Source organism: Podarcis erhardii (assembly GCF_964252035.2).
Source record: "Podarcis erhardii genome assembly, chromosome: 8".
Classification (NCBI taxonomy): Eukaryota; Metazoa; Chordata; class Lepidosauria; order Squamata; family Lacertidae; genus Podarcis; species Podarcis erhardii.
The window spans coordinates 78,571,454-78,585,118 of NC_138499.1; the positions used below are offsets into that span (position 1 = coordinate 78,571,454).

At 42.3% G+C, this 13,665-nt stretch overlaps 1 protein-coding gene across 2 annotated transcripts in view; it reads right to left on the minus strand.

Annotated features, from left to right (window-relative positions):
• ANKH (ANKH inorganic pyrophosphate transport regulator) overlaps positions 1–13,665 on the minus strand; it is a 127,712-nt gene that overhangs the window by 29,242 nt on the left and 84,805 nt on the right. For both annotated transcript variants that reach the window (XM_081873090.1, XM_081873091.1), the window contains exons 3-6: positions 9,181–9,299; positions 5,630–5,713; positions 2,863–3,033; positions 988–1,122 (exon numbers count right to left, since the gene is read on the minus strand). In XM_081873090.1, coding sequence (XP_081729216.1) covers positions 988–1,122; positions 2,863–3,033; positions 5,630–5,713; positions 9,181–9,299 — 509 coding nt within the window. The remainder of the gene's footprint in view (positions 1–987; positions 1,123–2,862; positions 3,034–5,629; positions 5,714–9,180; positions 9,300–13,665) is intronic.

The window sequence follows — 13,665 nt, forward strand, 5'->3', positions numbered from 1 at the left end:
TACGCATACAGAGAGGTCTCAGAATTTGGGGAGGAGGTTTTTTTTTAACATTTTTGGCCAGGTATTACATCTAAATGTTCCTTGCACAAGCTGAAAGACACTTACACTTGCGCTAGAGGAGAGTATGCCTTTTCCCTCCACTGACAGTCTGCCATATTTTGAAACATGCCGTTCAAAACACGTCACTATACCCTCAGAACCAGCAACACAGATGGCATTGGGTGATGCGGCAGGAAGCAGAAGACGACAGTTCCGTAAGTGCAACACCACTCACAGTTCTCTGAATCTCGCCCAATAACGTTGCTCACACAAGAGATGAGTCAGCGAAGAATCAGACTCTAAATGAGTGTCTTTGTTTTGCTTTCTGAGTTACCAAATACTCTGTTGAAGATCTGAGAAACTGGGGGGAAACAGTAATGCTCGGCTAACGGCCAAAGCAAATATGGACAGAACTCTGTTTCTCTCTTCCTTCATGTTTTAAAATAATAATAAAAAAATCAGACTCAAATGGCAGTAGTGGGCAGGACAGACAAATGAGGTTTCCTTTTTTTCTATCCATGGGGAAAGAGATATGGGGTCCGTGTATTTTGTTAGGTGAAAAATGTCTGGAGGGCGAAAGGTTGAGCAGCCGCGACCCACTTTCACTTCCTCCACTCAGGACTGCAGTTGGCTGAGGCTGCTTATGTTTCTAAAAGCAAAAATGCTGAGGAAAAATAATATAGAAGTCCATGTAGCAGCTAGTTTGGCCCTTAAGTCGTGACAGCAGTGAAAGAAAATGCTATAGTTTCAGAAGCGGTCGGGAAAGATGCTCAGACTTAGGAAAAAAACTTCACGTTAAAGACTGCAGGTTTCTTTAATACCCTGGGGAAGTTGGCATTTAACAACAGAAGAATGAATTCCTAAAGAACCAGGAAAACAGAGACAGCTGGAGAGGGAACTGGGCCCTCTACTTTTCTGAATAAATACAGGGAAAACAAGGACTCCTACCTCTGTAGCTGCAGAGCTGCCACCCAGATCTCTGGATACGAAGAGGTTGACGATTGGCCGGCTGATTCTCTGAGTAGCCAAAATTAATGCCAAAGGCCACCAGAAACTGAGCATCTTTTTTATTGTAGCATCTCCCTGCGGGGAAAATGAGAAAATACAGTCCTTGTGAATGACAGTACCTGAACGCAGTAATAATAATAATAATAATAATAATAATAATAATAATAATAATTTATTATTTATACCCCGCCCATCTGGCTGGGTTTTCCCAGCCACTCTGGGCGGCTTCCAACAAAACACTAAAATACAATAACCTATTAAACATTAAAAGCTTCCCTAAACAGGGCTGCCTTTAGATGTCTTCTAAAAGTCTGGTAGTTGTTGTTCTCTTTGACATCTGGTGGGAGGGTGTTCCACAGGGAACCACTACAGGTGTTCCACAGGGACCACTACTGAGAAGGCCCTCTGCCTGGTTCCCTGTAACTTGGCTTCTCACAGCAAGGGAACCGCCAGAAGGCCCTCGACGCTGGACCTCAGTGTCCGGGCAGAACGATGGAGATGCAGTCAACAGAATAGCTAAAGTATCTCCTTTCTAAATGTTGGCTATGGTAGAAGAGCAAGGAAACACATAAGCATGCATATATCACCAGCCAGTAAGTTAAAAAGAAGATATACCGTATTTTTTGCTCTATAAGACTCACTTTTTCTCTCCTAAAAAGTAAGGGGAAATGTGTGTGCGTCTTATGGAGCGAATGAAGGCTGCGCAGCTATCATAGAAGCCACAACAGCAAGAGGGATTGCTGCTTTCGCTGCGCAGCAATCCCTCTTGCTGTTCTGGCTTCTGGGATTCAGATTTTTTTTTTCTTGTTTTCCTCCTCCAAAAACTAGGTGCGTCTTGTGGTCTGGTGCGTCTTATAGAGCAAAAAATACAGTAGATTTTATAGATGTAGATTTTAGACTATGTGATTTGGATTATTGCAGCACTGGGCTTTCTTCATGAGAAAAAGTGTTCTGGCACCTAACGAAAGTACTATCTGCCACTATGGATTTAAGAAGTGCCATATTTTTTAATGTTTTTAAATCCATTCTGATATACACTCCTGCAAGGAAGCATTCTTAAAGGTATGTGGCTTTGAGCGACTCAGAAATGGTCCTGCAACTATCTGTGTATTTCCTTGGCTCTATGCTAATCATGCTGACATCTTAAAATAACAGCACAGAAAGAAATGTGGTGGGGGTTTTTTCTAAATCCAGTACTGAACTTCACTACACTGAAGAAAATACTGTGGTTACAAGAAATGGCCAAGAGAGAGGCTATGGCACAAGGATTGCAATCAGCAGAGACAAGGCAGCAACATAAATACAAATATATTTTGTATACAATATCAGGGCATCGTCACAGCTTCCATATATCAAAGGATGTAGGAGAAGTAAGTTAAACTGGCAATTAATTGCTGCCAAGTAATGAGTATAGCATTGTGGTGGAGGTTACCCTTAGCACAAATATAATAAATAATAATAATAATAATAATAATAGACAGTGTGTTTTGGGGGTATAAAAGGAGGTGTCGGTACTCGTTTATAAATGAGGTTTATAACCTTAGCAACCCCTTAGCGGGGTGCATTGTTAAGCAGCAATTAAACTGCCAATTAACAATTAGCAATTAACAATCACTTTCAAAAGCTTCCCCCAGTTGTCTAGCAAATGGAGAGCGTTGTTTTTCAGTTCGGGTCTTGCACATGATACAAGTATATGCGGGCAGATGAGCAAGTAGTTTAAAGTAAATAGGGCCAGTGGTTTTTAGGTTCTATTTTGCAATCCTGGTGTACTGAACGTAATCCTATAGCAAGATCGACAAATGCATCAAAACATACCCCCATCTCTGGCCCGCTACTGTCCGGAATAATATCATGTATGTTTCTGTAGTAGCCCAGGCATAAGGTGGTACATCGGACAAGGGCTCCCATGTACAACGACAAGATAGGGATGAGGAGGGGCTCTCTGCACTCCAAATGACTGTGGAGCAAAATGGCTACGAAAACAACCTGTCAAGAGAAAGGGAAAGAAAGACTGGTTATGAAAACAAGATTCTGAATTCTGATGTGAAAACTAAATAGTTTTGGACACAGTCATAGTGTTCAGAACATAATGCAATTCTTAATTATTATTCAGAGGTCTTTGCTGGAAATGCATGTTCAATTCTGGAAATTCTCCGGTCCTCTAAATTCAAGAAACTACTTATTTTTTGATTTTCTATTATAAATATGTAAGAGAAGCTTCTGAGTCAGTCCCCCCCCCCCAATAAACTTGTCTGAAGAAGCCAATGATTTCATTAATTTGAGAGGAGGCTATGAAGACAATAGCATTTTCTTTAGATGTTAGGAGCTTATTCATCAAGGGCTATGGGTATGGCTAGAAAGCCCTAGATTATTATTTTTTAAAAGAAATATAGAGATAAAGGGTATCTATAATAAGACTGTATTATATGCAGTATGAGGGAGAAAATGAATGGAATTCAGAAGTGGCCTTGAACTATATGTTCCAACGAAGTATATAATACAGCTCATCTAGTAGCATGCATCACTTAAAAAATACTACACAGAGAAATCAAATGACAAACGCAGAGAACTCCAATAGCAAAAAGCTAAATATAAATGCATTTATACCATTAGGCTGATTTAATGTCAAAAATCAAGGAACGACAGGGGGGATATTCAACAAAGTCATACTTAGAGCAGGCCCAATGAAATCAATGAACTTAAAATCTCAACAGGTCTACTTCGAGTAGGACTTGGGTATCACCCAGTAACAATGAGGTGGGAAAATAACTTCGACCTCTGAGAGGTCACCTTCAAAAAAGCATGAGAGATGTGGTACACACACAATGCTAACTATGCTAAAACAGGCGCGATTCATATTTGGGAAAGGATTCCTATAGCAATACTAAACAATGATAGATGTGATTTGTAGATGTGGTAGATGTGATTAAATTTTACATTGGTAGATGTGATTAATTTAAATCTGAGTATCCTAAGTCCTAGCCGAGAGTTGCCATACATCCAGATATAGCTGGGATTTGGAAATGGTGTCTGGGTGGAATTTTAGGAAATCAGTTTAAAAGCCGATGGCAGCTCATATCGGCAGTGTTAATTTTGTGGCTGTTTTCAGGGGGAAAAAATCATTTTAAAACTTCATTTTATTTTATTTTTTTGGAGATTTTGCAGTTCAACAACTTTTGTGCCCAGATTTTCACTTTTTGAAATATGGTGACCCTATGCTAGCCTCTATACCACCTGGGTAAATTAGGTGTCAGACAAACTTACTGTTTTTTAAATATGCCTAAACAGCCTCACTTAGCTATGAAGCTGAAGCCAATTGCTCTCTCAACCACCACACAATTGTTGTGAGGATAACATGGTGCGGAAAAACCATGTATTCTGCCTTTTGCTCTTTGAGGTAGAAGCCCAAGAGAGATAGAGAGATAATTAGTCAAAGTGGGGCATAGATTAATTTTAACAATTGAATTCAAAAGGCTGGAGAAATCAAGTCATAATCATAACGGTCCTTTCTTTTGCATTGAAAGAATTCCCTCCAACAGAGAGTTCTTCCCTTTTGCATTTCCTCCAATTCCTTGAATTAATAACAGTCATACTCAAACTCTAAAACTCCATCTAGGAAATATGAAACAGCTCACTTTTGCAGCAATTTTAACTTATGGGCCTGATGCTATCCTTCATAATTTCCAGGTGTCTTTAAGGAACCTTGACAGCCCTGGGTTTGTGAACAACAGCGCTGAAAATGTATTTGCCTATAAGCGGCTGGCGTTTAATAGAGTTTAAATGGGAATATACTGTAACCAATGGTACACTCTTTCTCTGGTCACTTAAATTTTCCATGTGACTATATTTAATGCACCTGCTGGCATTAACTGGTGTGAAGTATCATCTTGAATTATGCTAAGGACAGAATAAATTTTGATTTGGACTGCAAAGAAGGAAGCTTGACCATTTTCTTTAGGGAACTTTTAAAATGTTCTGAAAGAGAACTCACACCAACATTTTTAAGGAATTCCCATTTCCGAAAGCAGTAACCTGTGCTTTTAGCATAAAAGGATGCTTCTACAACATCTACTTTACCACACGAAAGTTGACAGAGAAAATTTATCCGTTGTGACTTTTCCATCCAAAAGCAATTGTGTGAACTGGCTCAGAGGGAAAGGAAAAACGCCAAATTATAGCATAAGCACAAAGACAGTCAAAATTGGATTTAATAACATCTATTCCGCAGCTGTCTAATGCATAGCAGATTAATTCATACTGGCTATAATGACATGAGCAGGAAGTAGATTAGCTAGATCCAGCTATTCAGCAACACAATAAAATTATTATCAGAAAAAATATATCACTATATTATTGAGAAATGCGACCCAACTTGCAGTAATTGAGATAATTTAACATGTCTTTCGTGTCAACTCTTCAGTCCCCTTGTCAGCAAGAAGAACTATTTCCACTCCATTTCAAAAGGGTCCTATATCAATATATATAGATAATCTTGCAAAGACTGTTCTAAGCACGGTTATCGTACAAATTTGGCACGGCTCTTTCCGCAGTAGAAATACCCGTGACATGAATCAATCCTTACCTGAGCAATGACGTCTGAAATGGAGGCACATCCAACCAGGAAACTGTATTTGTGTTTCAGAAGAATACCTGCGTGGGTCCAAGCCTGAAGAGGACAGAAGAATGGGTGAGATCCAGTTTAGCACAAACTCAGGCAATGGGTCTCCTCCTGCTTCTCCTTCCCCCTGCAACTCCTGGCTCACCCTCCAAACCTGCTCCAGAAGGTTGAGGGGCTCTCTGAAGCAGCATTTTGGACCGTATGGAGAATAAGAGAAACTGGAAATATCATTGGGCAAGGCAGGCAGGCATTTGCCTGGTCTGGACATCATGACTAGCTGAACTATGGCTTAGTTTCTGGGCTCAAATCAAAGTGCTGGCGCTGACCTATAAAGCCTTACACAGGACCTCAATACCTTAAGGACAGCCTCTCCCCATTCAAACCGACCTTGTCATCCAAGGCCTTCTCTACGTCCCAACTCCCTGAGAGGTTCTGAGGGTGACAACATGAGAACGGGCCTTTTCTGTGGTGGCTCCCCTCCTGTAAAATGCTGGAGAGATTTGCCTGGCACCATCATTAACATATCTTTAGGGATCAGGCAAAACATTCCTCTTTACCCAGGCCTCCGGCCGTTAAATAATCTATGGCTTGATGAATTTGGGCAGAAGTTGTTATTATGATTGTTTTATTATCATGCTGTGTATTATTGTGTTGTGTATTATGTTTTTAGTATTAAAGGTAAAGGGACCCCTGACCATTAGGTCCAGTCGTGGCCGACTCTGGGGTTGCGGCGCTCATCTTGCTTTATTGGCCAAGGGAGCCGGCGTACAGCTTCCAGGTCATGTGGCCAGCATGACTAAGCCGCTTCTGGCGAACCAGAGCAGCGCACGGAAATGCTGTTTACCTTCCCGCCAGAGCGGTACCTATTTATCTACTTGCACTTTGACATGCTTTCGAACTGCTAGGTTGGCAGGAGCAGGGACCGAGCAACCTGAGCTCACCCCGTCGCGGGGATTTGAACCACCAACCTTCTGATCGGCAAGTCCTAGGCTCAGTGGTTTAGACCACAGCACCACCTGCGTCCCTTTAGGTTTTTACTATTATGCTGTGTAAATTAGGTTCTTAATGTTGCACACTGCCCTGGGATCTTTGGTTAAAGGGTGGTATAAAATGAAAGAAAGAAAGATGATAGATAGATAGATAGATAGATAGATAGATAGATAGATAGATAGACAGATAGATAGAGATAGATAGCATAAGAGCTGCCAGAGGAGTTCACATCCACTTTTCTCCCTTCTGTTTTCTCCTCCCTAGTCCTTTGTTCTGCCATGCTAAACTAATAAAAGATGTCATGGGTTAGATCCCCATATTCCTGCATTGGAGGGTTGGACCAGATGAGCCATGGGGTCCCTACTAATTCTATGATTCTAAGATTTGGCAATCCAGACCAGGGCTTGTGCTTAAAATCTCTCCTTGCTAACCTTGGTTGCAGATTACTTACTATGAGCGAGGAGACAGCTTAACCACAAACCCCATTTTGGACAGCAAACTAAATTAAACCTTGGCTTGGCTTAGTAAGGCATGCCATGGCAAAGCCGGTTGTGAACTCTATGCGCATAGACTTCAATGGAACTGAAACCCTGATCACAAAGGGTTTGGGCTCCTGCTCGGACTTCCACATCTGATGTGCAGCCGGATGCTGTTCCTTTGTGGGCAAAAGCCCTTCATGCTCACAGGTGCAGTTGTTAAAAGATCACAAATATACGACGTTGCACAAAGGGGGAACATGATGACAAAGGATTGCCAACGAGGGGTTGAGATGAAAAAGTGCATGCATGCAAAGGGGAAATCTGAAACAGTTACAATAAAGATTATAAAAATAGCAGCTGGAAACAACAAAACCAGGTCAGGTGAAAAGGCTGGGAGGGAGAAATAGATGTGTTTTGACTAACTGCTTTAATCCCAAACCTGAAGTAGCTGAGATTTCAGCAGTCGTTTGCATTTGGAGCTTTTGAATTTGCTTTTTCCTCTCTGAGGAATAAACTACTGTATCACTTTTTAAAAAAAAAATAGAAGGTATCTTTTAAAAGAAACATTAAGTAGCTTGCTAACCACTCACACCTAATAACCACTTGCCAAAGAAGTGACAGAAAATGTATTTATTTTTCTAAAATACTTAGAAATGAAATTGAGACTGCATCGTCAGAGGCGCAGTTCAGATATCACACTAAACCATAGTTTAAAATGTGCTGATCGTGCTGCTCAAAAGTTCCTCCCCTGCTCCTAACCGCTGCCATGCCGCAGACTAAACAAGCCACAGTCTGCCTTATTGTGCCATCCAAACCCGAGTTCATGGCTTGCTTCCTGCAAACAAATCAGGAGCGGTAAACCAAGGACAAACTTTGACTACTGTTCATGGTTTGCTTGGAGAGAAACAAACCACAAGCCTGGGTTTGAAAGACACAGCAAGCCAGACTCCAGCTCGTTTTGTCTGTGGGTAAGGAGCACCAGTGAGCAGCGTGCAACCAGTGTCAGAAACTCAGATCTATAGGCTAGGCGCCAAAGGGCTCATTAAACCAGGGTCGCAGTCGCCAAAACGGAATGCCTAGTTGCCATTTGGGGGCCAGATAGCTTGAAAGTCGTATTTTTCCATATGAATTCTTGGTTCCTGAAGTTCATTCCGATTGTGCAGATAAAATATAACAGATAGAATTCTACAGGGTTGGCACCCCAGGCTCCTTCACTTGGTCTTAAGTGGCCAATAGCCAGGTGCAAAATGCGCCTGGGACATTTTGTGTGTGTGTGTGTGTGTGTGTGTGTGTGTGTGTATTCTAATTACATTTCAAAATATTCATTTAAACAACCTTAAATCAATTACATCCCTGCATATTTTACATCAGCTAAACCATTCAGTAATCTATTGTTACATCCATCAAAACGTATTTACAGTGTTGAATTGATCTTAATACTACCAGCGTTTTTAAATAAACACAATTTTCAGTAAACATTTTCCAGTCTTCTTTAAACGTACATTCTTCTTGTTCTCTTATTCTATGTGTTAAATCTGCAAGCTGAGCATATAACATCAGTTGCCATTTTTCTTTGGTTGGGACCTCGCTCGTTTCCATTTTGGGGCTAACAAAACACGGGTTGCAGTAGCAGCATTCATAAATACTGTTTTTTGACACCTGGGAATTTCCCTCTGAATTATCACCAACAAAAAGGACTCTGCTTCAGGGGAGAGATGGAGGGACTTTTAAACATTTTTTTAATTCATTAATTATCATTTCTGGGCAGCTTCCAACAAAACACTAAAATACAATAACCTATAATAATAACCAATAATAAAATAATAAAATACACTAACCAATAATAAAATACAGAATTTGTTTTAAACTACGGTTTAATGTGATGTGCAAACCAGGCGTCTAGAAACCGCGAAAGCTATGAATCAGATGTCAGCAAAGTGCTTGTATGGATCCACTACTAGGACAAAACAGGGAACAAGCTAAGGGAAGGGCTGGCATCCATTGTGCCACTCTGAGTGAGGATAGTAAACTAAGTTGTAGACTCACCATGGCATCCATGAACGGGAAGGCTGCCAGATACAAGAAGGCCTTGCGTGTTTTGCTTCCCACCGATTCATCCACATGGTGCAACTTGTTAATTATGTAGTACCCCAAATCACTGTATGCTGCAAAAATAAATATAATCATTTTTTAAAAAAGAAAATCACGTACTGAATGCACCCAGGTCTGTTTTTGGTGGTTCAGGATAAAGAGGGAGAAAGGAGGGGCCAGGAGGAACAACTACCACCACCATCTTGATGGGCTGCTGTCATAAGCCAATTCAGTAATGATTCTCGCAGGTGTACTTAAACCAACTTGCTTTAAATCACATCAGCTTCTTCTAGACTAAGGCTAAAAACCTAACCCCACTTACCCGAGAGTAACCCCCACTAAATTCAACAGGGTTTAACAGTGCAATCCTTACAATACCTACTCAGGAGTAAGACAGCCTCCTGTGGCAGAATGGGCCCATGCATCTGGCTGTTAACCAGGTTTGAGCCCATCCAGGGACAGCTGTGAGGAGGATTCCTGCACTGCAAGGGGTTGGGCTAGATGACCCTCCGGGTCCCTTCCAACCCCACAATTCTATGATTCTGTATCATAACCTAGCAAAATTAAATGAGGTCACATTAATGCTTTTGTTATACTTTACATTTCCCAACCCATTTTAGCCTCTCTTAATCTAGTGTTCTCCCCCCCTCTCTCACACACACATATTAGAAACCTTGCTTGCTTCAGTCTGTACAAAAAACCATCACTCTTTCTCCACCCTCAGCTCCCAAATCTGGCCTCCCATCTAACTCCAGGGTAATTAAAATCACCAAACTAGGATTAAAATGTACCTAACAAGCAGTAAGAGGGACACGGGTGGCACTGTGGGTTAAACCACAGAACCTAGGGCTTGCTGATCAGAAGGTCGGCGGTTCGAATCCCCACGACGGGGTGAGCTCCCGTTGCTCGGTACTAGCTCCTGCCAACCTAGCAGTTTGAAAGCACGTCAAGTGCAAGTAGATAAATAGGTACAGCTCCGGCGGGAAGGTAAACGGCGTTTCCGTGCGTTGCTCTAGTTTGCCAGAAGCGGCTTAGTCATGCTGGCCACATGACCCGGAAGCTGTAAGCCGGCTCCCTCGGCCAATAAAATGAGATGAGCGCCGCTACCCCAGAGTCAGTCACGACTGGACCTAATGGTCAGCGGTCCCTTGACCTTTACCTAACAAGCAATAATCTGCAGGACAATGTATTTTTCAATATATTGCTATGCACTGGGAAATTTTAGAAGTATTTAATGGATACCAAAGCTCACATAAGCCCTGCACTATAATGTAGAAAAGTTACCATAATATACTGTACACATTTTTAAAACACACACACACCTGGCAACTGCTGACAAGCACCATGAAGGAGGATAAATTGTCACTCAGTCGGTGAGTCAGAAACCATTACCTAGGGTTGTTATTTTGCTACTAGCACCCATGAATGTCTTCTAGGTGACTGTTTGCCAAGTTCCATCACAAACCCCTCCTACTCCTCTGATGTTTTCCATGGATTGCCCTGGGGCCAGCTCTTTCACTTTGTGCTATGAGGGAGACAGAGGCTGTCCCTTCTTGAATCCACTGGCATGCCTAGGGGACTTGGGGAAGTTAGGCAGCAGGAACTTTCTCTCGTTTTTTGGTGTGTGTTTTTGCCAGAATTTGCAAGCACAGCACGCAAAAGTGAGCAAATTACTCATTTCGTGCTACGGGAGCGACAAGACGAATTGCACATCCTGGCAAAAATGAGAAACAGCTCGCTCAGTCCTTCCCCAAATCCTCTGGAACTCAGGGGAGGGAAAGAATAGCTTACTTAAGTTGTGCACTTAAAAAAGGACCTCCAAAGTTGCAAAAGCGATTATCCTGGCTTCCAAAATCCTTCAAATCCTGCTGCACGTGAGAGGCTGACAGCTCCTCTAAATTCTCTATATATGCTGAAAGACTTTTGGGAGCGAGCAATCAAATATAATGGTTGCCTAATACAGCCAACTAAAATCTATGGACGCCTGACCATTGCAATATAAAATCATTAGCTGTGAATGCTCCCTCTGAAGTATTTGAAAATAGCAGCTTTATGAGAGCAAACTTCATCTGTGAGCAGGGACATTCTTATTTGTGGTATCCAAACAACAAATGGTTTGTGAGATTGGCTGCGAAAACCTCTTTTCCTTTTAGTATCTCAGACCACAGTGTGAAGTTGAGGCTCTCACTAAAGGATCAATTTCGGAGTGACAAAATCAGAAGAGTACAAAAATATGGACTGGATGCTTCTGAGAAAATAGAGTGTAAAGTCCAAGTGGAGAAATCTACATGGTCTGAATAACCAACACACCTGAAGGAGGGGGGCACACCTGGGTTTACTTTGCTACACCAGGTCAAAATCCTTCATTCTAAAACTGTCTCAGATGGTTTCAGTGGTGGGTCCAATTCACACATTACCGCAGCATTATGGGTATTGCTATTCTTATGCTGGTATTTTCACCACTGTTTAATTATCACACTATTCCCATTCAACATCTGATCATCAAATCTAAGCAAAAGTCTTGGAAGTTTGTCAAGATTCATTTTGTTCGTAAAACACATTTGTGAGGTGGAAGAAAAAGAGGTCCCAGCCTGAGACTTGGAGGATTACATTTAATACCATTACATCATCAAAAGAAAGTCTTCCTTGAATAGGCTATTATTATTTACTTTCAAAGACGTTATCAGGTAACTGAACATTGGCCAAATATACTGCCAGATCTCAAGTGATTCTGGAGAGAGCCTGCATTTTCTAGCCACGCTGTAAATAAACAGATGAAAACCTCTAAAATTGAAAGCTAGCACATCACGGCTGCTCACAGCCTCAGGGCTTCAATAGCTAATGGTTCTTGAACTCATCTAATTTGAGGAAATATATTGTGTCCAGAGGCATGTTAGTGCCTCATTAAACTCACTGTAAGGCTGCAATGCAACACCCACGTGCCTGGGAGTAAGTCCTACTGAACTCAGTAGGATTTACTTCTGAGCAGGCATATATAGGATTGCACTGTAAGGTACATTAATGCAAGACAGTGCCTACTGCTTTTCCCTGAGTTACTTAGCACCAATAATACACTCTACTGTGCCACGCAGGGCCTTACATTTGAGAACACTATCATTATGCAAAGACAAGGCTTACAGCGAGGGGAAAGTATTAGTATACTCATTTTAATCATAAGTTAAGTGGCTTGCATCATTCCGAAAAGAGGATAAAGACAGAGAATCCCATTGTGCACAACTTCATCTAGCCTGCAGTGAATTTATTTGTTTTAAACATTTCCATCCCACCTATTTTCTCTGAAGACAGCTAACAAGAAGTAACAAAAACAGAACATAATCCCTTAAAAGCCCCAATATATATTCAAATTAAGAGGCTAACAATATTCAACCTGTTCCAACAGACGCCGGCAGCACAAAAACAGCACAGCATAGCTTTTATAACCAATGAAAATGACATAACTACCGTATTTTTCGCTCCATAAGGCGCACATGACCATAAGGTGCACCTACTTTTGGGGGTGGGATTAAAAAAAATGCTGCTCTTGGGGGCTTTTGCGGGAGGTGGGGAAAGTGAGAGAGCCTCACTCTGTCCCTTCCCTCACCTTCCGCAAAAGCCAGGGATAGCCGCGCGAAGCCTCCCCAGGAGAGCGGGATGAAGGCTCTCCGTTGCCCTGCGGAGGCTTCGCGGGCTACCCCAGAACTGCTCAGGAGCTTGTCGGGGCTGGCGGGGGAAGCCCGGGTTCTCCCCCCCAGCCCCAGGGACCACACATTCGCTCCATAACACGCACAGACATTTCCCCTTAGATTTTAAGAGGAAAAAAGTGTGGTCTTATGGAGCGAAAAATACGGTAAGCAAAGGCCTTTTTTAAAAGGCTAGGTCTGCAGAATCAGGGTTATAAATTGAACCGGGAGCCTTCACAGGTAGAGGAGGTTCATTGCTTAAAGCTATTCACCCTCAGACTTGTGGGGGACTCTTACCTAGGTAAAAATGATGTAGTGGCCGGAACGAGCTCCTGCACATTTGTATGAATCATAAGCACTTAAGAACAGCTGTGCTGCACCAGGCCAGTGGCCCATTCGAATCCAGCATCTTGTTCCTACAGCATCCAACCAGATGCCACGGAAATCCTTCGTGCCAGTGGTGGGTGGGAACAGGTGCAAATGTGGTCAGGGCAGATATAAAAGTGGAAAGAGCGTTGCACAGGAGGCTACATTGCAGATCCGCAAAAAGCAGAGGTTTCGAGAAACACACACACCAACAAGACACATTCCCCTGTAGCAAGGCTACCCTGGGGAATGTGGAACAGGTTTGGTGAGCGTTGTGGCCTGGTTGTATGTAGGTGGGGAGCGCATGTCCTAGGGAAGACCCACAGAGAGGGGGCTGGAGGGCAGGAATCAATCCCTAAACATAGGGTTCCCCACTCCTAGTCGAGGCAGAGAA